The 24,516-nt window shown below is 45.0% G+C and overlaps 1 protein-coding gene across 1 annotated transcript in view; it reads left to right on the forward strand.

The window, feature by feature from the left end:
• Positions 1 to 1,531: 1,531 nt before the first annotated feature.
• Positions 1,532 to 24,516, forward strand: part of LOC148508039 (uncharacterized) — a 171,308-nt gene continuing 148,323 nt past the window's right edge. Inside the window, 7 exon segments of the mRNA XM_088445157.1 lie at positions 1,532 to 1,589; positions 12,428 to 12,522; positions 13,645 to 13,833; positions 13,913 to 14,036; positions 15,821 to 16,177; positions 16,180 to 16,602; positions 17,047 to 17,209. Coding sequence (XP_088301283.1) covers positions 12,445 to 12,522; positions 13,645 to 13,833; positions 13,913 to 14,036; positions 15,821 to 16,177; positions 16,180 to 16,602; positions 17,047 to 17,209 — 1,334 coding nt within the window. The 5' untranslated portion in view covers positions 1,532 to 1,589; positions 12,428 to 12,444.

The following is a 24,516-nucleotide window of genomic DNA, read 5'->3' on the forward strand; positions in this document are numbered from 1 at the left end:
CCCCCACTATACCTCAAAATAGCTCAATCCTTGTGATAGGAATCAGTGATGGGTTCTGCCTATGGGGTCTATGTACTAAAGGCGGGTATCCACTAAAAGATTCGCTCCATGAGCGATATCATTTAGTGTGTCCCCGGCAGTGGTGTGCTCAGTGTCCTTAATGACATTGAGCACACACACACCGAACGATATCGTTCAGTGCTGGCACCCTCCCTTATCACTAATCTGCACAAGCAGACGATATTGTAAGGTTGGACAGCAGGTTCAAACGATGAGCGTCGTCAATGACCAGCGGGAGCGCGCATCGCTGGTCGTAGACGGCATATCCACTGGACGATATAGTGAACGTTGTCGTTCAAAATATCGTCTAGTGCAGGGGTCAGGGAACTTTTTACCTTTTACCCCAAAATATATTTAGATACGCCGACGTTACCCCCTTGATTTGAAAGGAAGGAAATCAGATAGTTGTGCCCCCATAGTTGTGCCCCTGTAGTAATGCAACCATATAATGCCCTTGTAGTAGTGTTCCCATAGTTATGCCCCTGTAGTAGTGCCCCCATATAATGCCCCTGTAGTGCCGCTTGTACCTGCTACAGGTGGCTGCAAACGCTGGTCGCGTTATAATGACTAAGGGGTCTATATACTAAGCCTTAGAGAGAGATAAAGTACCAACCAATCAACTCCTGTCATTTTTCAAACACACCCTGTAACATGGAAGTTAAGAGCTGATTGTTACTTTATCTCTCTCCAAGGCTTAAGCCGCGTATCCACTAGACCAGTGGTCAGGGAACAGGGGTTAATTACCCCACATGGGGTAAAAATTAAATTCCTGGGGGCAATGGACGTACAGCCGGGCATGCATATGAATCATTCTATAATATAGAACGATTCATATGCATGCCCGGCTGTGCCGCAGGGAGGCTCTAAGATTTTTTACAGATTTTTTTCTGTACACCAGAGTTTTTAGATGTAGGACAATGTGACAGGCACCATTTCAATAATGCGTAATAAACATCTAATTTTACATGGTAAGTAGAGGGCAGATACTAGGGCTGGAGCAATATATCCCTGGTCAGAGCCGTAACTCGACTTTTTGATGCCCTGTGCCAGAAAGAGCATTGGCGCCCCCCTCATTTTTCAAAGGGATATAATGCACCCAAGAAAGGGCCATGGCCTCATGGGGAAGGACCAGGGAAGAGATAGGAGAGGCCAGGAGAGATGCTGGGGATGAAATAAGAGGAAGCTACAAGTGAGAATGATAATAAACAGAAATTTGACAGGCCCAAACAGCGCCCCCTGCCCTGTGGTGCCCTGTGCAATGGCACTGGCCGCACTACCCTAGCTACGGCCCTGTCCCTGGTCTCTTAGGTGTTTGCTCGAATAGCAAAGGGAGGCTTAGCGGTGGCCATGTTTCTGTGGTCCAAAGTGAAGACAAAAATTTTAACACGATTTTCTCCAATCATTCTAGGCCGGGTATGTGATCTTCAATGTATACGCCCATAGACATAGAACGTCCGGGACAGTAGTTACACAGCACAGCAGCAGTTGCAGACTATTGCAGTAAAAGGAAAAATCCTAAACTTAAGGAGGTAATATAATAACTGTAATATAATAGTATATTCAGTTATTGCACGACTTATATCACTAGTATACACAATAGAAATCTGTATTAAACTGCATTGCTGTAGGTGATACTAATATACATCATATACAGTAATATAAATATAGCAATGTAATGTGTATTATATAATTATATCACTAATATGCATCCTATACTGTAATATTACTACACAGTAATATAAAAAATGTCATACTTCATAAACTGCAATATATACACCTACCAAGATACATAGATCTAAAGTCTATGTAATACGACTAATATTCATGGTGAACTGTAATATATAGATTCAGCAATGTAATAACTGATATATATATTATACTTTGTATCACTGATATACACCATATACTGAAATACATATACAGGTGGCAGCGTAATAACTGACATATATATTATTACTAGTGAAGGGACCCAGCATATGCCAATTCACCTTAGTCTGCCCCCTGAACATACAGCACAGTCAGTGTCTGTCCCGTCCTCTCGCTTCAATGGCAGCCATTAGTGGGTGGGGGCCGCGTTTTGCCGGAGACAGCTCCTTACTCCCCCTCCCTCCCAATGAACACCGCTCCAAACCCCCAATACCTGTCCGATCCCCCCCACATATGGCTCCTGACCCCCACATTCCTGTCACACTCTTCCCACTTATACACAGTTCTTCACCCCCACAGTACTGCCAGACCCCCCCATGCACACAGTTCCAAACCCCCCATTCCTGTCAGATCTCCCCCCTTCACACAGCTGCTGACCTCCCATTCCTGTCACACTTTGCCTACATACACAAACCCTCCCCATTGTATCAGTCACCGCCTTGTTCATCTCATCATTATATATTCTTATTATCTGTCAATTATATGGCCCCACAAAGTGTCCTGAACGCCGTACATGGGGTAGACCTACAGACATGTCAGTGTTATAGAGCATGAGTGCAATACATGATGGCAAAAAGTTCTGTAAGTGCAGATCTCACATCAAAGTGATACAGTAACATCACATGGTAGGAGAGAGGCAGGAGGGTACAGGACAGCATGGTACTTACACGTAGGCAGTCTGCTCCACTCCGGAGGCATGTATGGGTGATGTCACACTGCAAACAGGAGGCGGAGCTCAGCTTGTGACTGAACCTGCAGCCACGAGGACGCGGTCGCAGATGCCAGAGCATACCTACATGACACAGACAGTGGTAAGAGCTATGGGTTTTTTAATGTGTTTTTTTATTTTATTTGTGATGTGGGGGGGGCTGGAGTGGCCCGTGGAGTGGGAGGGAGTGTGGGGGAAGGTGGCTGGACTGCAGTGGCCCGGGGAGAGAGGAGGGGCTGGAGTGGCACATGAGGGTCTGCTGTTGTGACATATGGGGGGCTGCTGAAGTGACACATGGAGGGGCTGGATTGTATTATGTGAATCCAGTTTTTTTTTCCGCAATGTATTTTATATGGATGTGGCTTTTTCAGTGTATTATTTGTGTATGTGGCTTTTTCAGAGTAGGTTATGTAGATCTGGCTTGTTTTAGTGTATTTTATGTGGATCTGGTTTTTTCCAATTTTTTCTACTTCAGGGTCCATAGGGGGTCCACAGGGTTGACCTTGGGGTATAGCTGGATCTGGATCCACAGCACCACGCAGTTAAAGCTTTTGCTGCTCCAAGGATGCACTGGGCCCATCCTCTTCTATACCCCGTCCCCGAGATACATGCACCTCAGTTTTAGTTGGTGCCCGGCCGGAGTTGGGTCACCCTTAGCGAGGGGGCTGCTTAGCCTAAGCTTATTTTATTTTAAGAGTTTTATTTAATTTCATTTCTTTTTTACTACTCTTCAGAGCAGCAACATCAGACTGTCCATTGGACGTCCAAGCTGCTGCTCCTACACCCCACCGGCGCTGCGACACCAGTACAGATCTGGGGATCGCAGCGGGACCCCAGAGTCTGTAGTAGCCGGACTCTGGAGGAATCCCTAGTCTGCTACCGGATCGCCGGGGACAAGGTAAGTCGCGGGTCACCACTTGCGTTTGTGGGATGGACGCTTCTTGGATCTCACTTATATAAATTCATGTATTTGTGAGGTCGGGATGGACGCTTCTTGGATCTCACTTATATAAATTCATGTATTTGTGAGGTCGGTCTCATACAGTTGTGTGCTACACTGCCATATTTGTGGGCTTGTGTGCTGCATGCTTATGGGTGCGCCAAGAATAAAAACTGAGCTTCCCTGTTGTGTTGATATATATATCTGTATATATATTTTATCATGTCTGATGAGGAAGTTGAGGATTTATCACAGGATGGGCTGTGTGTAAGGTGCCGTCAGTTATCTGGTCCCTCTAACCCCTCTACTTCGGGACAGGATCCTCCTTGGGCGTTGTGTTTCCTCAGGTGCTGGCTTCCATCGCGGACCGTCTGGCGGTCCCGACTGCTCTCCCCCATAAGGGGTTACCACAAACAGCCATCCCCCCTTCTCCGGGTATACCGCAATTATTGCAGTCTCCCCCTGGGCCTCAGACTGTTAATCCATATACGGGGTTTCCTATGTATATTCGGTCTGCTCCTTCCAGGGTCTCCCGCAGACTGGTCAACCACCATGGGTGGATGTGTTCTCCAGTTCAGTCCAGAGTTTGGCGGCCTCATCATCCACCTTTCAAACTATGTTACGGTGTGACAAACCTCAAAAGGCGTCCAAACGCACTGTTATGTCATCCCAGTCTGCGCAACTATCAGACTCAGATGCGTCCTCGGATGAGGGGGAATTGCCTGAGGACTCTGACTCGGATTTCCCTGTCCAGGAAGTGGAGACGAAATCTTCCATTAATGTGCTGGCATTGCCGCTTCCTATATTGGAGAAGCGTCTTTGGATGCCAGCCTTCTGACTTCCAAAGTTTCGGCAGCAGTGGTCTCTGCTCGCCGGTCTTTGTGGCTCCGTTTTGGAGAGCGGATGCGGATTCCAAGAAGGGCCTGGAGGCCTTACCCTTTAATGGGGAAATTTTGTTCGGCCCAGCACTAGACAAAATTCTTGATACCCTGGCAAAGTCTAAGTCTGCGTTTCTGCCATCAGCAGCTGCGCCTTCTAAGGCTAGAACCTCAGCCTTTCGGTCCTTTCGTACTCGGGGGAAATCCAAGGGTCAGTCTTTCCCGAGGCAGTCGTCAACCAAGGCTGCCCCTAAACCAAAGAAGCAGGCCTGGAGCACTAGACGTCCTGCTTGCAAGCCAGAGGATAAGCCTTCAGCCTGATGGGACGGGCCTCTCTGGGGGATCCCAGAGTGGGAGGCCGACTTCAATTCGCCCATGGCTGGTGCAATACCACCATGGATACTTGGGTTCGAGAAGTGGTCTCTCAGGGGTACGCCCTTTCCTTTCGTCACAGACCCCCCCAACAGTTCTTCTGCATGAGTCATTCCCAGGACAAGACCAAGGCCTTGCAGATCCAGGAAGCCATAGAGTCCTTGCTGAAAGCAGGGGTCATTGTTCCTGTTACGCTTTCTCAACGGGGGACGGGTTAATACTCTTCTCTGTTTCTGGTTCCGAAACCCAATGGGTCTCATCGGCCTATCCTCAACCTGAAATCGCTGAACAAGTTCCTCAGAGTACCCACATTCAGGATGGAAACTTTTTAATGTGTTTAATGAGTTCCCAGGTGTCGGTTCACTCGGCAATAAGAGTTCTGGGGTCCATGGTGTCGGCATTCGATCAAGACTCAGATGCTGGTGTTGTCTCCAGAGGTGTGCCTGTCCTTTGCTTGGTGGCTTCAGTCGTCACATCTCACCAAGGGTCACCCCTTTTGGATCCCGGACTGGGTTCTGCTCACGACAGATGCCAGTCTCTGGGGTTGGGGGGCAGTGACGGGTCCACTTTCACTTCAGGGCCGTTGGACGGCGGAAGAAGCGGTTCTTCCCATAAACATTCTGGAACTTCGGCCCGTGTACAGGGCCTTCCAGTTGTCCGGTCACGCTCTTCAAGGAAGGGCCGTGCAAGTTCAGTCTGACAAAGCCACCACGGTGGCGTACATCAACCATCAAGGGGGGACTTGCAGTCGAGCAGCAATGTCGGAGGTGTCACGCATCCTGTCTTGGGTGGAGTGCCACCTTCCAGCCATCTCGGCAGTCTTCATTCCAGGAGACCTCAATTGGGAAGCGGACTTCCTTAGCCGTCATGACGTGCATCCCGGGGAAATGGTCGCTTCACCCAGAGGTATTTCAACTACTCGTGGACAGGTGGGGACTGCCGGAGGTGGACCTCATGGCCTCCCGTCACAATCACATGCTGCCTGTGTACGGGTCCAGGACAAGAGACGTCGGCGCAAGCCTGGTCAATGTGCTGTCAGTGAAATGGACATTTCAGCTGGCGTATCTATTCCCTCCGATATCACTGCTGCCTCGGGTCCTCCGGAAATTCAAACAGGACGGCGGCAAGCTTCTGCTGTGACACAGGCTTGGCCCAGATGTCCTTGGTACTCCGATCTTTGGAGCCTCTCCATCGACGCTCCGTTTCTTCTGCCTCAACGTCGGGACCTGTTGTCTCAGGGGCCCTGCCTTTACCCGGGTCTGGGTCGTCTGTCTTGAGACATCCGTCTTAAGGTCCCGGGGTTTTTCCAGCTCAGTCATCAGCACAATGCTACAGGTGCGCAAGCCTGCTTCTGCCAGGATTTACAACAGAGGCATACTTATTTTCAATGGTGTGAGTCCAGAAACTACGATCCTCAGGCTTTTCGTGTTTCTAGAGTTTTGGCGTTCCTTCAGTCTGGTTTGAACCTAGGCTTACGCCTAGCTTATTTGAAAGTTCATGTGTCTGCACTATCTGTGTGGGCTGCTTTTCTACTGGTGATTGCTTCAGCTAGAAGGGTATCAGAATTGGGGCTCTCTCCTGTCGTCCTCCTTTTCTGATTTTTCACCAGGACAGGGCAGTGCTTCGCGCTCGCCCGGGTTTTCTTCATAAAGTGGTTTCTAAGTTCCACATTAATCAGGAAATTGTTGTGTCGGCATTTCAGTCACCTGATCTCTCGGCTGGTGAGGCTTCCTTAGATGTGGTCCGTGTTCTCAAAGTTTATGTGGACCGGACTAGTTCCATTCGGAAGTCGGATTCCTTGTTCGTCCTCTTTGGTTTTCACAAGAGGGGTTGGCCTGCCGGCAAACAAACTTTGGCCCGTTGGCTTCGGTTGGTTATTTGTGAGGCGTATGCACAGGAGGGTTTGCCTGTTCTGGCCTCTGTTAAGGCTCGTTCTGCTAGGTCTGTGGGTCCCTCGTGGGCTGCTAGCCGTGGTGCCTCGGTATAAGGCGGCCACGTGGTCTTCCATCCAGACCTTTCTGAGGTTCTATGCTTTTGACACCTTCGCCTCTCAGGATGCATCCTTCGGGCGCCGGATTCTCCTTTCAGCACAGGAGCGTCCCAGCCCTTAGCGGAACTGCTTTGGGACATCCCCAAGGTCAACCCTGTGGACCCCCTATGGAATTCACAAAAAGAGGGAAAGCAAAAGTTTGTCCTTTTATATGGCGCACACATAAAGAATTGACATTTTTTATAAATTTCTCTATTAGATATGCATTAAAAAGCTCCAATCGGAACAGGTTCCAGCAAAATAAAGGTTAAAAAAGTGAGATAAAGCGTGATTGTGTGACTATTTGTAATGAAGTTGTGAAAATAAAATCAAAAAAGAAACCCTGCCGTGTGAATTTTATTTCTTATTAATAATATTATAGATATCCATGCACTGTTAAAGCAAGTATTATTCTTGCAAAGCTCTGCGTTTATTAATTAGGAGCAGAGTATCTGTCAAAGATCCCTTAGTACAATTCTGACTGAGTTCCAGGATAAAGGGCCTCATTCAAAGACGGTCGTTAGATGCAAGCGGTCGCTCTGAATTCGGGCGGCCTCTTGCGTCCTGAACGGCCGCCTCCTTGTCGATCGTTAAGCTGTGGGTTAACACCCACGGCTCTAACGACCGACATGGGTGATGGTCACGATGGTCAAGACCATCGCGACCATCAGGGCTTACGACCAGACCCTAGGGTAGGGTCTGGGCACTCGTAAGCCCCAGGGAGCTTCCAGCTCTGTTTGAGCAGGAAGTTCCCCACTGACATCAGCAATGACGTCAGTGGGGCCGCCCCCAAACGGCAAGCATTCCGACTGGAAGGCTCCGTTTGGCCGGGCACGCCCCCGGCCCGCCCAGCAAACGGGGCGACCTGCCACTCAACATCGACAGCTCGCCCCGTCTGCTACGAGACCCCTAACGATGATGCAACAATGTTACCAGTTACAGGTTATACAAATACTTCAGTGAGAGTTGTTATCTATGAAGATAATATTCAGGAATGGAATACACGTAATAGGCGTGCCGCTATTAAGACGAATATTATTCTGGCATCACTCTGTCTTTACTGCATTCTTATGTCTGGCTGAAAAATATACATATAATGTCTGATATATTTAATTCCAATCAATATATAGTATTACCAATTCCTTAATGTTTTACTATGATTATGTCTGTTTATTGTACAAAGTGGTAAGGTTGCTGTTCCCAATTATCATTTGATCAGAAAAATTGTCTCATTACAATTATAACCAGACTTTAGTATACGTATAGTTTATGCAGATTATAGGGCAATGTTGTTAATAACGGCTATTTGTACTGAGCACTCAGCGTCACGTATATGAAGTATTGTCCTGTAACTGTACATATAACATATATGTACAATAGCGTCCTGTAACTAGATAGATAGCAGGATTAGTGTCTGTTATGTCTCATAGATTTTGTAGGCTTATATTAACCTGGTCTCAGTACAGATAAATGAGAGCATCGTGTGGCTGTTTACAGTATTGTGTTTTGCAACAGTGTTGCCGATCACAGCGGATTCAATGAACATAGGTACACAGGCGCTGTCAATTAAATGTCCTGTAACTGGACATGTGTTACAATAACATTCTATTATGAAGCAGAATTGCCACAAACGGTTGTTAGTACTGAGCACTCAGAGTCACACACACGGGGTATTGTCCTGTAACTGGACATATAACGCATATGCAATGGCATCCTGTAACTGGGAAAATAACAAAGTTAGCGTCTGTTGTGCCTCAGTATTATAAAATACGGGGTCACTATAAATACCACTGTGAAATGTGTGCAGATGTACATATTCCTTTGTACTGTATGGACCCCCTATGGACCCTGATCTAGAAAACAAGAGATAGGGTAAGTACTTACCTTTGTTATCTCTGTCTCTACGAAGTCCACAGGACACCCGCCCTGACGCACCTGGCTTCATATGGGCTATGTGGCTCGTCACCGGTTTTCCATCTCCCTTTCTGTGAGTATGGTTTCTTGTGTGTTCCAGTCTTCCTTCTCTCTGTTTAGTCTCCTCCTCCGGCCTTGGCTATTTACCAACTGAGGTGCCTGTGGCTCGGGGGCGGGGTATAGAGGAGGATGAACCCAGTGCATCCTGGGAGCAGCAAAAGCTTTAATTGCGTGGTGCCCGTGGATCCAGATCCAGCAATACCCCAAGGTCAACCCTGTCGACCCTATGGACTTCGTAGAAACAGAGATAACAAAGGTAAGTTCTTACCATATCTCTTGTTTTTTTTTTATATTGTTCTGGCTTTTTCTTTCCCTTTAATAGTTACCTCCATGGTGATTGTTTGCATGCACCTTTACATGCTTCTACAAACACCATACCAGGGGTGTGGCCTAGCTGGTCACACCCCTTTTTGCATCTGTGCCTTCGGCGTGCGCATAATCTCGGCTCTTTGACATAGCTACAGATATTTTTGGGCTCTTTGCCTCTGACTGGTTGACCACCCCTGCAATAGAGTGTGCACTGTTATTAGGCCCCAACACTGTTATTTGACCCAAATAGAACGTCAGTGTCCTTGTAACACCTCGGTTGCAGGTAACATAAGTAGTCTCCCTTAGGGTGTCTCTTTACGTATAGCACTTAGGGCCTGATTCAGACTTGGGAATAGAGTGAGATATCTCTCTCAACTGTGAACCTGAACAAACCATATTGCAATGCAAGGGGTGTAAATATATAAAAAATTTTACATGTGGGGTAAATACTGGCTGCTTTTGCATGTAGCCCACAAATACTGCACAGCTTTATTATTACTCTACAATTTAGATGTCAGTTTGGTAACACTCCTCCCAAATCTAAATCTCTCTGCACATTTTAAATCTGCCCCACCTGCAGTGTAGCATGGTTTCACCAAGATGATCAGTTGAGAGAGATATCTCACTCTGGGTCTCATTCAGACCTGCTCGCGAGCGCTGTATGCTCGCAAGCGGGTCGATGGTGCTCGCATGCGCACGACGGAGGGAGCTTCAGGGAAGCCGTCGCTCGGGGTCTCGCACCAAAGGGGGTGTGCTGTCAATGGTGAGTGACAGCACGCCCCCTTTGGTGGGCGTGCCGGGGGCGTGGCTGCCAGACGGAGGCGTTCCCATGGGAACGCCTACCGTATGGGTCCGGCCCCACTGACATCACTAGTGATGTCAGTGGGAGTGATTTTGGCTCTGATAGAGCCAAAATCACTCCAGGGCTTGCGGCAACGAGACCCTACCGCAGGGTCTCGACGCAAGCCCGATGGTCGCGACCATCATCATGGATGCTCGCATAAACTGTGGGTGGTAACCCACAGCTATGCGAGCGTCCAAGAGGTCCCTGCAATTTTAGGTAGCCCGGCCCTGATTCAGAGCGAGCGCTCTGGTCAGAGCGTCCGGCTCTGAATCAGGCCCTCTATTCCCAAGTCTAAATCAGGCCCTTAGTGCACAGTTTGGGAACCACTGGTTTAGGGGTTTCATAACCCTTCATCAAGGGGAAGGTACTGTCACAAGTTGCCGCACTGCGAATGCAGGGCGAGGCGAATGCTGGACAGTCGTTCGCTGAACTCCTCCTCATCAAGTGTCCATCATCCCTGGCTTGTTCTGGATTGGCTCCTGCGGCTATTTCCTCGTGGTGTGAACGCCGCTCCCATGCCGGTGATAGTGTTTCACGTGTTTATGGTCCTGGCATTGTCTCCTGTGTCCAGTCGAATTCCCAGTGATCCAGTCAGCTTTGTTATCCCTGTTGTTTGTGTCATCTAGGCGGCACGGTCTGCATATTTCCTATCTGCCGTTTGTCATATCTTGGTGGCACGGTCTGCATACCAGCTCTCTGCTGTTTGTGTCATCCAGACGGCAAAGCCTGCACTCAGTATCCAGAGTGCGCAACCCAGCAATCTGAGTACGCAATCCTGTGTACTGCTGCTAGTGTCATCCCGGCGGCACTTAGCACATCTAGCCAAGCTCACCAGCCCTCAAGGCTGCTACACAGCCCAAAGGCCGCATCTAGCTAAGTTACCAGCCTTCAAGGCTGTTGCGGGACTAACTAGTTCAGACGTTGCCCCAGTTTCTAACACTTAATCACAACCTACTGGAACACGTGTAACCTTGCGGAAGGCCTATTGGCTCAAACGCGTGGTTGACACGCGACCCGGCTCAGTTTGCAGTTACCTGGGCAGCAGACGCGAGCACCACGCCACACGCCGATACTCCCGCTCCTCGGACCGTAAGATAGTCCTGGCAAGAGGCGCCCCTGAAGGAGAAGGGAGAGGCTGGTTGCTGCAGCCGGAGACGGGAGACAAGACGCAGCACTACAAAGACAGTAAGAACACGACCACCGGTAAGACCAGGAGTGCGAGACGCCGCCCCTATCTTTATGAACTTACTGCACTCATTTGCATCATTGACTGGGACATATACAGTGAGGGAACGTATGTTGTAGCTATTCATACGGTAGGTCACCCCTTAGCAAGGACAGACCAATATCCTGCACTCAATTGGAAACCAGATATACTTTTACGAGAAACTATTAATCTACAGGAATACAGTGGATGTTGGAGAGTGCTTGCGCACACCAGTTACCAGTGTTACACACAGAAACAGAAGTGAGGACTGGTAATTTAACGCAACATTCGCATATACACCAATTAGGTTGTTACAGGATAGTGTTAAAAGGGAGACGTAGGCACCAAGTGCTATACGGAAAGAGACACCCTAAAGGAGTCTACTTATGTTACCAGCCACCAAGGTGTTACGAGGACACTGATGTTCTATTTGGGCCAAATCACAGTGTTGAGGCCTAATAACAGTGCACACTCTATTGTTTAAAGATATCTGGCTATATGGAGACGTAGGCAGATCTTGTCATATGGAAAGAGGCACCCCAAAGGAGCCATCTGACCTCACCTAACATCAGCCATAACCATCATTCAGGACAATCTCCATTATGGACAATAAGAGATGACAAAGGAGCACTGTGACTCCTACTGTACGTATTAGCAATAAATATGACTTTTAAACATATGAAGTTCCTTTCTCACTTTACTATACATAATTGTAGATCAACACACACTTCTAAGGTTAGCGCTGGACACGAAACCCAATTTACTCATGAGACAATTCAGCATAAGACATGACTGGGAGAGGACAGACGTAAGATGTAATATAGAGGACCCTGGCTGTCAGATCTTACGTTCTAAAGGAAAGAGGGCATAAGAGACAATAGGCATAGAGGGCAAATAAGTTACGCTGACATTTCTATATGAAACTTTGGTGCAGTGAGACTTTCGGGCGTGTCTCAGTGCCAGGAAAATTTGTAGCTGGTGTATTACTAATACAACTCACATACTGTAATATATTCACACTGTATTGTAATAGCTGATCTGTAATTATACTGTATATTATATTACTAATACATGTCATATACTCTAATAAACTAAATACTGACAGCGATGTAATAACTGATCTGTATTATATGATACTGCCTATTATATTGTCAGTAATATAGAAACTTTTACCTTTAGGCATAAGGAATAACGGGATGGAGACCTACAGGAATGAGATGACTGAAAGGATATTAAATCTCACCCTGGAGATCATCCACCTGCTGACCCGGGAGGTGAGGGAGTCTGGGAGTGTCACAGTGACATCACTATTATCTCTATTACTAACACAGGGATCTGACTGGGGAGGTGAGGGAGTCTGGGAGTGTCACAGTGACATCACTATTATCTCTATTACTAACACAGGGACCTGACTTGGGGAGGTGAGGGAGTCTGGGAGTGTCACAGTGACATTACTCTTATCTCTATTACTAACACAGGGACATGACTGGGGAGGTGAGGGAGTTTGGGGGTATCACAGTGACATAACTCTTATCTCTATTACTAACACAGGGACCTGACTGGGGAGGTGAGGGTGTCTGGGAGTGTCACAGTGACATCACTCTTATCTCTATTACTAACACAGGGACCTGACTGGGGAGGTGAGGGAGTCTGGGAGTGTCACAGTGACATCACTATTATCTCTATTACTAACACAGGGACCTGACTGGGGAGGTAAGGGGGTCTGGGAGTGTCACAGTGACATCACTCTTATCTCTATTACTAACACAGGGACCTGACTGGGGAGGTGAGGGAGTCTGGGAGTGTCACAGCGACAACACCCTTATCTCTATTACTAACACAGGGATCTGACTGGAGAGGTGAGGAAGTCTGGGAGTGTCACAGCGACATCATTCTTATTGTAATTAAATGGGGATGTGAAGAGTGTTAATATGCAGAATATGAAATAGATGTAATTAGATCGGAACATACAATTTATTTATTTATTAGCAGTTATTTATATAGTGCACACATATTCCGCAGCGCTTTACAGAGAGAGTATTTGGCCATTCACATCAGTCCCTGCCCCAGTGGAGCTTACAATCTATATTCCCTACCACATGCGCACACACACTAGGGTTAATTTTTGTGTGGAACCAATTAACCTACCAGTATATTTTTGGAGTGTGGGAGGAAACCCACGCAAGCACAGGGAGAATATACAAACTCCACACAGTTAGGGCCATGGTGGGAATTGAACCCATGACCTCATTGCTGTGAGGCAGTAATGCTAAGCTTTACACCGTCTGTGCTGCCCACAAGATGTTTGTTTGTAGAGAAACTGAGGGATAAAGGAATGTTTTATGTATGTCCAGACAGAGACATGTTCGTAATTATTAGTGTCTCTCTATTTGTAGGATTATATTGTTGTGAAAAAGTCCGGTGAGCGTAAGACATCCAACAGTTGCCGCCATGTTTCTGGAGGACAGAGCAGGACCCAGAGCCCCATCACGGTGCCTCCACCTCACTCACTGATACATGAGAGACACAATGACCAGAAGATCCTGGGACTCACCAACAAGATCATTCAGCTGCTGAATGGAGAGGTGACTGCTGGGAATGGGGCATTATACAGTAACACCAGGGGCTGTGTCTGGGTGATGACTGTATTATTGTGTGTGTCAGGTTCCTATAAGGTGTGAGGACGTCACTGTCTATCTCTCCATGGAGGAGTGGGAGTATATAGAAGGATACAAGAATATGTACATGGACATGATGATTGAGAACCACCAACTTCTTACATCACTGGGTAAGAGAAGACCAATGTTTTTGAGTCACCCAAACCATTTGTTATATTTTCTTCATTTGTTCCTTAAATTGTAATCACTTCTCTAACGCCTTCATTGCTAAGGACGAGCCTGACTCATCCTGTGGATATTAAAGCTGCAGAGGACGGGTCTGGCTTGTCCTCCATAGCGGTTTGGAGGGAGGGGGGGGGGGGCTTACAAATAAAAGTAGATTTTATCTTACCCCACCAATCCTGATAACCGGTGGGGACTCCTGCCAGCTGCGCAGCCAAATCCGGAAGTGTGCACTGACATCACTTTTGTACAAAAGATAATGACTGCTGAGATGGGCCCAGCGAGACTCGGCATGAGACATTAATTTACGATTTGCAACAGATTTAATGGCATCATTGCCTTAGGGAGCATTTATTGTGCCTCCTTACATCTCTCTGCATTTTCAGAGCACTCACATGATGGGGCAGCTTTGGGACATCCCCGTTAGTCCAGTGTCCACCAAGTGGATGAGAGAGAAAATGGAAGTTTAGTGATTAATTTAAATTTTTTTTCCCCTGAAGCCACTGATGGACACTGAGTAACAGTCATTTCTCATTAGTTCTCTTGTAAAATAAAAAAAAGTTTGCCAAAGTAAAATGTAATGAGGGTTATGTATGTTTTTCCCTATAGATTGTAAGCTTGCGAGCAGGGCCTTCCTACCTATATATCTGTCTGTTATTACCCAGTTTTGTTCTATTAATGCTTACTTTTGTAAAGCGCAACGGAATATGCTGCGCTATATAAGAAACTGTTAATAAATAAATAAATGTAGCTCTTACGAGCAGGGCCCTCTACCCTCTTGTGCTTCTTCTTCTCTACTTTCATCTACTCCTTACTCCCCACTAGGGCATCTAACACTTTGTTGCTTTGCTCTGTTGCTTATCTGGGTGTTATGGTCGCTAATGTAGCAATGTATATTATCCATGTCCTTGTCCTGTATTGTATTGTATTGTATTGTACTGTAAATCACTGGTCAACTTATTTGTTTTTGTACTTTGTAAGGCTCTGCGTAATGCTTGTGGGGCCATATAAATAAATTATAATAATAATAATAATGTTATTCCTCTACCGTAATTCGTTTCTCTCTGGTGCTCCTGTGGGTCATGGTTAGATGAATAACAGAATCTGTGTAATTCATTTGTGTCCCGGTTTTAAAAGGATAGTATGGTAAGCCTATTTATACACCATGATCCAGAGGTCACCAATGGGTTCAAAGAAGAGAATATTATGTGAGTACTAGCTGATGTACCGGATTTCACCCAGGTAGACCTTAGATATTTACTGTTTCCATTTCCATTTGTAGTAACACATTCCCTTCCCTCACCTTTATAGTAACTCATTCCCCTCCCTCATACGTGTAGTAACACCAACTGCCAGTGATGTTTGGCAGCACTTAGGGTGACAGTTGGTGTTTAAATATTTAACTGCTGCAGCCACGATGAGTCAGTCAGGCAGGACATTGCACAGGGGGAGGAGACATTTTAGGCCTTTTTTCGGCCCCTTAGGAGTTGAATTTCAAAATAATCCCTGCTTAGTGGGCACCTACGTCCTGGAAGGAATATGCATCATTGTGGCTGGGTTACAGAGTGATTTGGGAATGGTCGGGTCTGCTAAGGGTCTAAAATTTATATTCCACCTGTGGTTTCTGATAGCCCAAAGGGAGAGCATACAGTACTACAGGCAAAAATAAAATGTTGACACTACATTGAAGGAAAGTCTAACTAAAATGTGTGTTTCTTTTTATGTTTTTCAGCTGTCTGGGAAGATGAAGATGTCTCCCACACCAATTTATCTTCTTTAGATTGTGGACACACGGATATACATGTTATCGGAAACTACCAACAGTCACAGTGCTTTGAAACATATAATATTCAAAATGGGTTGAAATTGGTTACAAATGAGACTAAAGAATATATCTCATGTGAGGGAGAAAATATTACAGACACTGACATATATACACCCACATATCATACACAGTATACATCTACTCATATTAAGGAGAAATCAGTCTCATGTGATGAAGGAAACCTCACACACACTGACATGTATACACCCACAGATCATACACTGCATACATCTACTCATATTAAGGAGGAATCAGTCTCATGTGATCAGATCACACAATTACATCAGGTTATGCTGATGGTGAAATTAAACAAAACAGCTTATTAGTAACAGAAAACAATAAGTTGGATGAACCTGTATTAATTATTCACCAAACTTCCCCTATTATAGGTAATATAAATAATATCTCTAGTAATCCAGAATACATAGATGGCACATTACATTCTGCTCAACATCAAGTTATAGAGAGAAAGATGGAAGATGTTGTTGGCCCAACTCATCCTGGTCAGACGAGTGGTGACATCACACAGAGACCAAATGTTGAACTAGAACAAAAGAAAACTTTTGGTGATATCTCAAATCTTACTAAATATTGGAGAGAGAACTCTAGGAAGAAAACACCACAGTCCTCCCAGTGTGGGGAATATTTTTTGAGGAACACCCTACTAGTCGCCCACCAGAAAACTCACAGTTCACACTAACCCAAGTCTGGGAAATGTTTTCGGACCAATGCCCCCACCGGTGGTAAAATGGTTCCGATGTTCCCAATGTGGGAAACGCTTTACTAAGGAAACGGTGCTGGTGAAACATCAAGCGTGTCACTTAGAAACAAAAACATTTGGGTGTTTCGATTGTGGTGACCCATTTAGTGAGAGTAGGCTGGTCAGCCATCAGGATACTCAGACAGAAGAAGAATCCTTTAGCTGTTCTGAATGTGGGATGCAATTTTTTGATAAATGGAGACTAGTCAGCCATTGGAGAACTCACATGGGAGAGAAGCCATTTCAGTGATCCGAATGCGGGAAACTGTTTGCAGAGAAAAGGACATTAGTTGGCCATCAGAGAATTCACACTGGGGAGAAACCTTTCCAATTTCCGAATGTGGAAGACGGTTTGCAATTAAAAATACATTAGTCGGCAATTACAGAACTCATACTGGGGAGAGACCTTTCCAATGCCCTGAATGTGGGAAAAAGTTTAGAGGAGAATCCGCATTTGTTAGCCATAAGAGGACTCACACCGGAGAGCGTCCGTTTCAGTGCTCTGACTGTGGAGACAGGTTTGCTTACAAAAGGAGGTTGCTGAGACACCAACGTATTCACACGGGTGAGAAATATACATGTCCGGAATTTGGGAAAGACTTTAGAAATAAGATATCACTTGCTGGCCATCTAAGCATCCACACCAGAGGAAAGACCTATACCTGCTCCAGATGTGGGAAATGTTACCCAAATAAGTCAGCGCTTGTCAAACATGAGAGGGTTCATAAGGGAGAGAAAAAGTTGCTGGGTTCCAAATGTGAGAAAAAAATTGGGGGCTCGTCTAGTGTTAGGAACAAATCCAGCTAAAGAACCGGATGTATTACCGATGTTCACATAAGTTGGGGTCTAACTCCCTAAAAGAGTCGTAGGAATGATTGAGCCACATGGACTCTGGAATGAATTGGGCATACCTGGGAGGTGGCTATGGAGACACACAAAGATCTGTCTCATTGGCGTGTTGCAGGAGTGGTTTTGTACTCAGACACTTATTCGCTCACATTGTAAGCCATACTCTGATGGAGATTCTGCACCTAGCGTGGAGCTGGTACAAGTCCCAATGGTCGTACCAATGGTTGTAACTGCAGCTGTTCACAGCGTCCCAGACCTTCCACACTCAGACACACGGCTGTACACCAGAGGAAGGACTAATACTAGCAGTAGCATAAAGTCACAGCAGAAAACATTAATGCAGTCACAGCAGCCTCCGATTCAGATTTAGACCCAAAGAGAATAAATTTGCAAATGGACAAACCATGTTGTGATGGTTCTCTAAAGGTGCCCACACACATACCGACTTGCTCCCAATCAGCCGATGTACACGATTTCCCCTGAACTCTCCCCAGGCAGTCATGGTCACGATTTGGAGTTAAAAATGTCCAATCTGACTTAAGATCTATCTTGCAGCCAGTGCATTGTATCCCAGATTGGCTAATCTGCCCTACAGCTATGCGAGCGGCCAAGAGGCCACTCCAAAAAAAAAAAGCCCGGCCCTGATTCAGAACGAGCGCTCTGTCAGAGCAATCGGGTCTGAATCAGGCCCACTGTTCGGGCTAATTTTCTTTTGTCAGAAAACAGTGAACTGGGGAGTTGACTTGTGTCTGGTAGTGGCATTATATTCTATGTACTGCTACAGGAAAATAAAGTTATGACTAATGGTCAAGGTGAAGCTTCGGACACCAAAGGTTGCGTTTCTCTAGGATCCAGTGTTGTAAATCCGGGCCTAGATCCAGGCCACTGCTGCGAACACACTTGTTGTTATCCGCCGCTTTGTGGGAATGGGGGGTGTATATGTAATCCCTGCCAAAATGGAAGATACATCATCATCCCCCTTTGTTTTAGTTTTCCACTATGGGTCTCATGCAGAGCTGTAGCAAAATAAGCACAGTAGATCTGGGCGGTAGGCGCATGGCCGCGCATATCCAGTACACGCAAGCTAGTCTAGTGATGAGCGGTTCGGCTTTGGCTCTGACCTTCCCATTAAGTTCGGATCTCAGAATGAGGCAGAACGAAGGAAAACCACCTTATACGGACAAAACATCATATTTCGTGGACATCTGGGCCGAGATGTCCGTGAAAGATGGCGTTTTGCGTCGTTCAGAAATCCGAACTTGACCGGAAGATCTGAGCCAAAACCGAACCGCTCATCCTTGGGTTACTATTGCCAAGAAGCTAAGAATGAAGAGTTACTCACAGGTCCTGAGCCTCAGCGTCTGCACCTATTGTTCTGGTGGTTCTCCGCCTCTAAGAGGTATAAAAGCATTCCCGTCCTAGCAAAGGTTGCTAAGTTATCAGTTAATGTCTAGCTCCTGTGCAGTAGAGGCTGCAATATATTACTGGCTCTGGGCCGGATTCAGAGATGGCTGCTGCACACAGTGGCTGTGTTTAAATATGCAAATGAGGCACCGGTCTGGATTTGTATTGAAACACCTATCCAAACGACTGCGTACAAGGATGCAGCATCGATCGCAGATCAGACAATTATTGGGCTTCTGAGTAATGGTCACAACACCCCTGCGTTTGAGTCGCAATGGTTTTGCAAAAAAATCCTCACGGCAAGAAAGGAAAATGAGACTTGGAGCATGTGCAAGTTATCAGTAAACTGCAGTGTTGCGTCCATCTCTCGATCTCCATGTGCCACACCTGCTGCTTAGTGCCTGACTCTGCTCCTGCTTAGCTCTCATGTACAGTAACATCCCTTTTGTGTTAAAACCCCAGGTACAGCCGGGGTCACTGAACAGGTGAAAATGAACGTTAGCGAAAGATGACCGTGTTCTAATGGTGCATACACACGGTCAAATATGTCAGATGAACGATTTGACCAACGATTTGAATGATTTGAACAATTTTTGCCTGTATTAAAATGAATGAAATCTAACTGCAAACACATCAGATGTCAGATATCGTCATCTGACAAATGGGAACGCGCATCGTTCATCTGACAAACATGTCAGATATGTCAGATTTTCCTTCAGATATGAACGAATGAATGATTTTTAAAATAGTTATTGTACAGATCTGAAGGAAAATCTGACCGTGTGTATGCACCATAAGGGGTATATATACTATAGTAAAAGTTTTTAGAGATGGCGATATTGTCCATAGCAACCAATCAGATTCTAGCTATTATCTTCTAGAAGGTGCTAGATAAATGTTATGTAGAATCTGATTGGTTGCTATGGACAACATCTCCACTTCTATAAACTCTCACTTAAGTAAATATACCCCTATGGGGTATATTTAGGTAGGACTTTAGGTAGGACTTCGTCAGGAGGATCACCTAAGTGGTATTAAGGGACGAAACGCGTTGAAACGTTGACCTCTGCTAGCTGATGCTGTGTTCTGTTCAGATAAGCCTATATTTCACCTATTCTATGTAATTGCGCATTTTTTTGTGTGTGTCCATTTATGTATGTGTTAAATTATCAAAGGTAATACACCATGAGTGTGCTTTCTTCTCCCATATACACTTTAATGAATGTGGAGTAAGGACGGTACAGGATAAAGTCCAAGAAGGAGATAAGGTGACTACGTGGACTATTGATTACGTGCTCACATGCTGTTTTATCATGGTACGCATACATAAGTGTGTACTGTGCGTGTTTTATTGATAACATACCACACTATGAGGCGCTCGTTTTTCACTTTTTGTTTTTTATATATATATATATATTTCTTATAAAAAAAATTTTTAAGAAGATTCTAATATTTTCTTATGTAAATACCATTCTGTCTTTTCAAATACTTTAAATATGTCCTTCCGAACATCTTCAAATAAAGTTTCGATATAAGGGCCCCATTTTCTATAGAATCTGAGTACACCTTTGTCGATATCGGGAAAAGTAGACATTCTGTCTAAATACAATGTTTTCAATAGTAGTTGGTGTACAGCTGCCAACGTGGGAGAGGATTTAGAAATCCAGACCTTCAGAATAATTTTCTTGGCCACCGTAACAAGAATGGTGAGAAAAGGCCTAAAATAATTAGAATTAGTCCCCAACTCCCAATTCTGAAAATTTGAAAGTAACAAAGCTAATGGGTCTAGCGTAATTACCAAACCTAATTTATACCTGAGGAAATCTATGATTTTATACCAGAACTTTCGGATTTTAATACACATCCAAAAATTATGTATAAACGTGGCAGACCCCACCTTACAAAGTCCAGTTTCCGTGGGCACATAATGTGACCATTGAGCTTGAGAAATGTATGCTCTATTGATCATTTTTATATGAACCTCTTGTAGATAAGCAGATTGAAGAATCCGCAGGTGTAGAATCAAAATGGTCTATCAAAAGGGAGCTATCAACATCATTAGGTAAATCTTGTTGCCAGGATAATATTGTATGCGACCAAACTGACTTGTTTCGAGGTTTAAGAAGTTCCACATATAAATATCTGGTTCTGTAAGTTGTTCTCTTTAAAAGATTAAGCAGAGTCATGAGACAATCTGGGTTCTCCAAAGAAAATGACTCTACTGGAAACGATCTCACAAAATGTCTCATCTGAAAATACGCATAAAAATGGAATCTAGTAAAATTTATTTTGTAGGTCAGAAAAAGATAATTTTCCTCCCGGGTCAAAGACAACAGCCGTTGAACGGATACACTTATTTCTCAACTGGACAAATGTGTAATTCTCCTAGCCAGGCGAGAACAATGGGTTACCCTAGAAAGGGATCATATGGGAGTGTTCCGGATTTCTATTAAATTTTTTATTAATTGCCTTCCAAGCCAGATAAGTACCCCTGAAAAAAATATCATTAAAAATATGTGGGGGAATTTGTATTTTTGGAATATGAAGTAATGCTCCTGGTGAATATGGAGCGCAAGAGAAGCAATCTAAAGCAAAAGTCGTATATGTACTTCATTCCAAAAGCCAGTCCGCTATATAACGAAAAAATATCGAATGGGAAAAACATTCCAAGTCTGGTAAACCTAATCCGCCGTCCACCCTGAGCAAATGCAACTTGGCTCTAGAGATACGAGAAAGTCCATTCTTCCAAATACATTTTTGAAACATTACATATAATTTTTTCATATCTGTCTTCGAAATGCTAAGAGGAATCATCTGCATAGTGTATAATAGCTTTGGGAAAATAATAGATTTAATAATCGCGATCCTCCCTAGAAGAGATAAAGGCAATAATTGCCAGCTATCTAAAAGGTTAGAAATAGCGGAGAACAATGGTAAATAATTTACAGAATATAATTTAGAAAGGCAAAGTGGAATAATGATACCTAACTATTTAAACTGGGAAGTTACAATACGTATTTCATTAAAAGGAAGTGACAGTTGGGGAGAAGATATAATTGTGTCTAACGGCATCAATTCTGACTTATTTATGTTGATTTTGTAGCCAGAAAATGAACCAAATTTAGATATAATATCCAAAACCAATGGAAGGGAAATAACAGGGTCATTGAAGAAAAGCAACATATCGTCTGCAAATAATGCAACACGAAGATCTGTGTCATTAATCTTTATACCCTGATATAGCAGTGACTGTCTTAATGAAATAGCCAGTGGTTCCAATGCTATTGCAAATAATAATGGTGACAGGAGACAACCCTGTCTCGTTCCTCGTTGGATTAAAAAGGAATCTGAGAGAAAACGGTTACATAAAATATTAGATGAGGGTTGTGAATATAAAAGTTTAATAAACTTAATAAATGTATCTGGTTATTATTATTTTTTTATTAAATTAATTTTCATATTTTTTTTGTACTATCTGGGGATGGTTTATTTAAATAATATATTCAATATGCAAGACTAATTATAAAATGACTATACTAAAACTGCTACTATCAGATATATTGGACCACCATGAGTGATATTACAATTTAGGATTGCTACTAGTAATGGGGATATACACTATGTTTTTCAAATAGGGACATAAGAAACGCACTCGAAAAAGGGCCATGGCCTCATGGGGAAGGGCCAGGGAAGAGATAGGGGAGGCCAGGAGATGCTTGGGAGAAAAGAAGAGGAAGCTACAAGGGAGAATGATAATAAACAGAAAATTGACAGGCCCAAACAGCGCCCCCTGCCATCGCACTACCCTGATAATGTGAACTGATATGTCAGTTCCAAACCGGATCAGACCACTTTTCCACTTTGGCTCCGATCTGGATAATTTCCCGGATTGGCGCCATTTTCACTGCAAATGGGTGCAGTGCTGGCGCTTAGAGATTACTTAATCTCCTTGCGCCAGAATACGGCTCTCCACGTTACACGTTTACACTGAGCCTTACCCGGGCCCTTCCTGGGAAAAACCCTGCTCGCTAGCAGGTTGGCTTCCCGCCCCGGGTGACTGGACTCGGGTGGAGGATTTTCCACTGACAAAAATCCCGGATTGATGCGCCTTCACGTGCAATAACCTGGGATTTTTATATCAGCGGAAAAGAGGTATTAATCACACTGGAGCGCTAGTAATACCTCTAAATGGGGACAGGCTGCAGGCTTAAATGTTTTGATCAAAATATGAACAAATTCCCCCATGCTTATATTTTCTAGATACTGTGACACAGTCAGGTTAGGGGGTCCCTCTCCTGGGTAGAGGACTCCTTCCTTACACACACACACAGCAGCAGGGAAGCAGCACACCAGTCTGGATGCAAGTACAAGCTGGTCGGCGCCAGTCTTTATTGTACAATGTCAGAAATAACATAAAGAAAACATAAATATAAATCCTAGCCCTGTCGGGGCACTAACTTCACAGGTAGTTCCCTCACTACCAGAACCTGGCAGGGCCTAATGCCCTCACCAGCAACAAAGGCACAGCACAACACTTACAGATAGGGAGTTTGCTCAGAGACACTTGAAAACCTGTCTGCTCTCCCAGGTGAGACACTCAGCCCTAAACACACTAGGCTTATATTGGCCACTCTCAGGTGGAAACCCTAACAAGCCTGTTACCAGGCTGCGAGAACCAAAACCTGGAGTGGCCGTGGGTGGAGCCCTCCTTCTCCTCTCACCCACAACCCCCAGGTCCCACACCGGCTTTTCAAAAAGCCGAGACTCAAGCCTGCTACACTGCAGACTTTCTCCTGGGGATTTTAAACACATAGGACAGGAATCTGGGATAAATGTCCCTGCCACAGACCACTTTAGCAGTGATCCTATCACATATCCCCCCCCTTTGTTTCGACCTATGGGGCGGAACAACTGAAGCCCCCAAACAATGAACGCGTGACAACGCGTCAGCATTGGCCAGCTGGCTTCCTGGCCTGTGTTCCACTGAAAATTTAAAAGTTTGTAACGCCAAGAACCATCTCGTAATTCTCGCATTACTGTCCTTATTTTCGGACATCCACTTCAAAGGGGCATGGTCAGTGATCAATTTGAACTTTCTTCCAACCAAGTAGTACCTGAGAGCCTCTAATGCTCACTTTATGGCCAACGCCTCCTTCTCCACTGTGGCATAGTTTCTCTCATGTACATTCAACTTTCTACTTAGATAGAAAATAGGGTGTTCCTCACCCTCCTTGTTCTGGGACAGGACTGCTCCTATACCTACTTCTGATGCATTGGTTTGTACTATGAATTCCCTTTCAAAATTAGGAGTCATCAGGACTGGTTGGGAACACAATGCTACTTTCAAATCCTGAAAAGCCTTCTCTGCCTCAGGACTCCATTCTACCATGACTTTTTGTTTGCCTTTGGTCAGGTCAGTCAGTGGGACTGCCATGGTGGCAAAGTTGGGTATAAACCTCCTGTAGTACCCCGTAATTCCCAAGAAGGCTCTCACCTGTTTCTTATTCAGAGGCCGTGGCCAGTTTTGTATGGCATCAACTTTATTGAGCTGAGGCTTTATCAGGCCTCTGCCAATGGTGTATCCCAGATA

This window comes from Taudactylus pleione, unplaced genomic scaffold (assembly GCF_031769625.1).
Source record: "Taudactylus pleione unplaced genomic scaffold, aTauple2 ptg000377l, whole genome shotgun sequence".
Taxonomy (NCBI): Eukaryota; Metazoa; Chordata; class Amphibia; order Anura; family Myobatrachidae; genus Taudactylus; species Taudactylus pleione.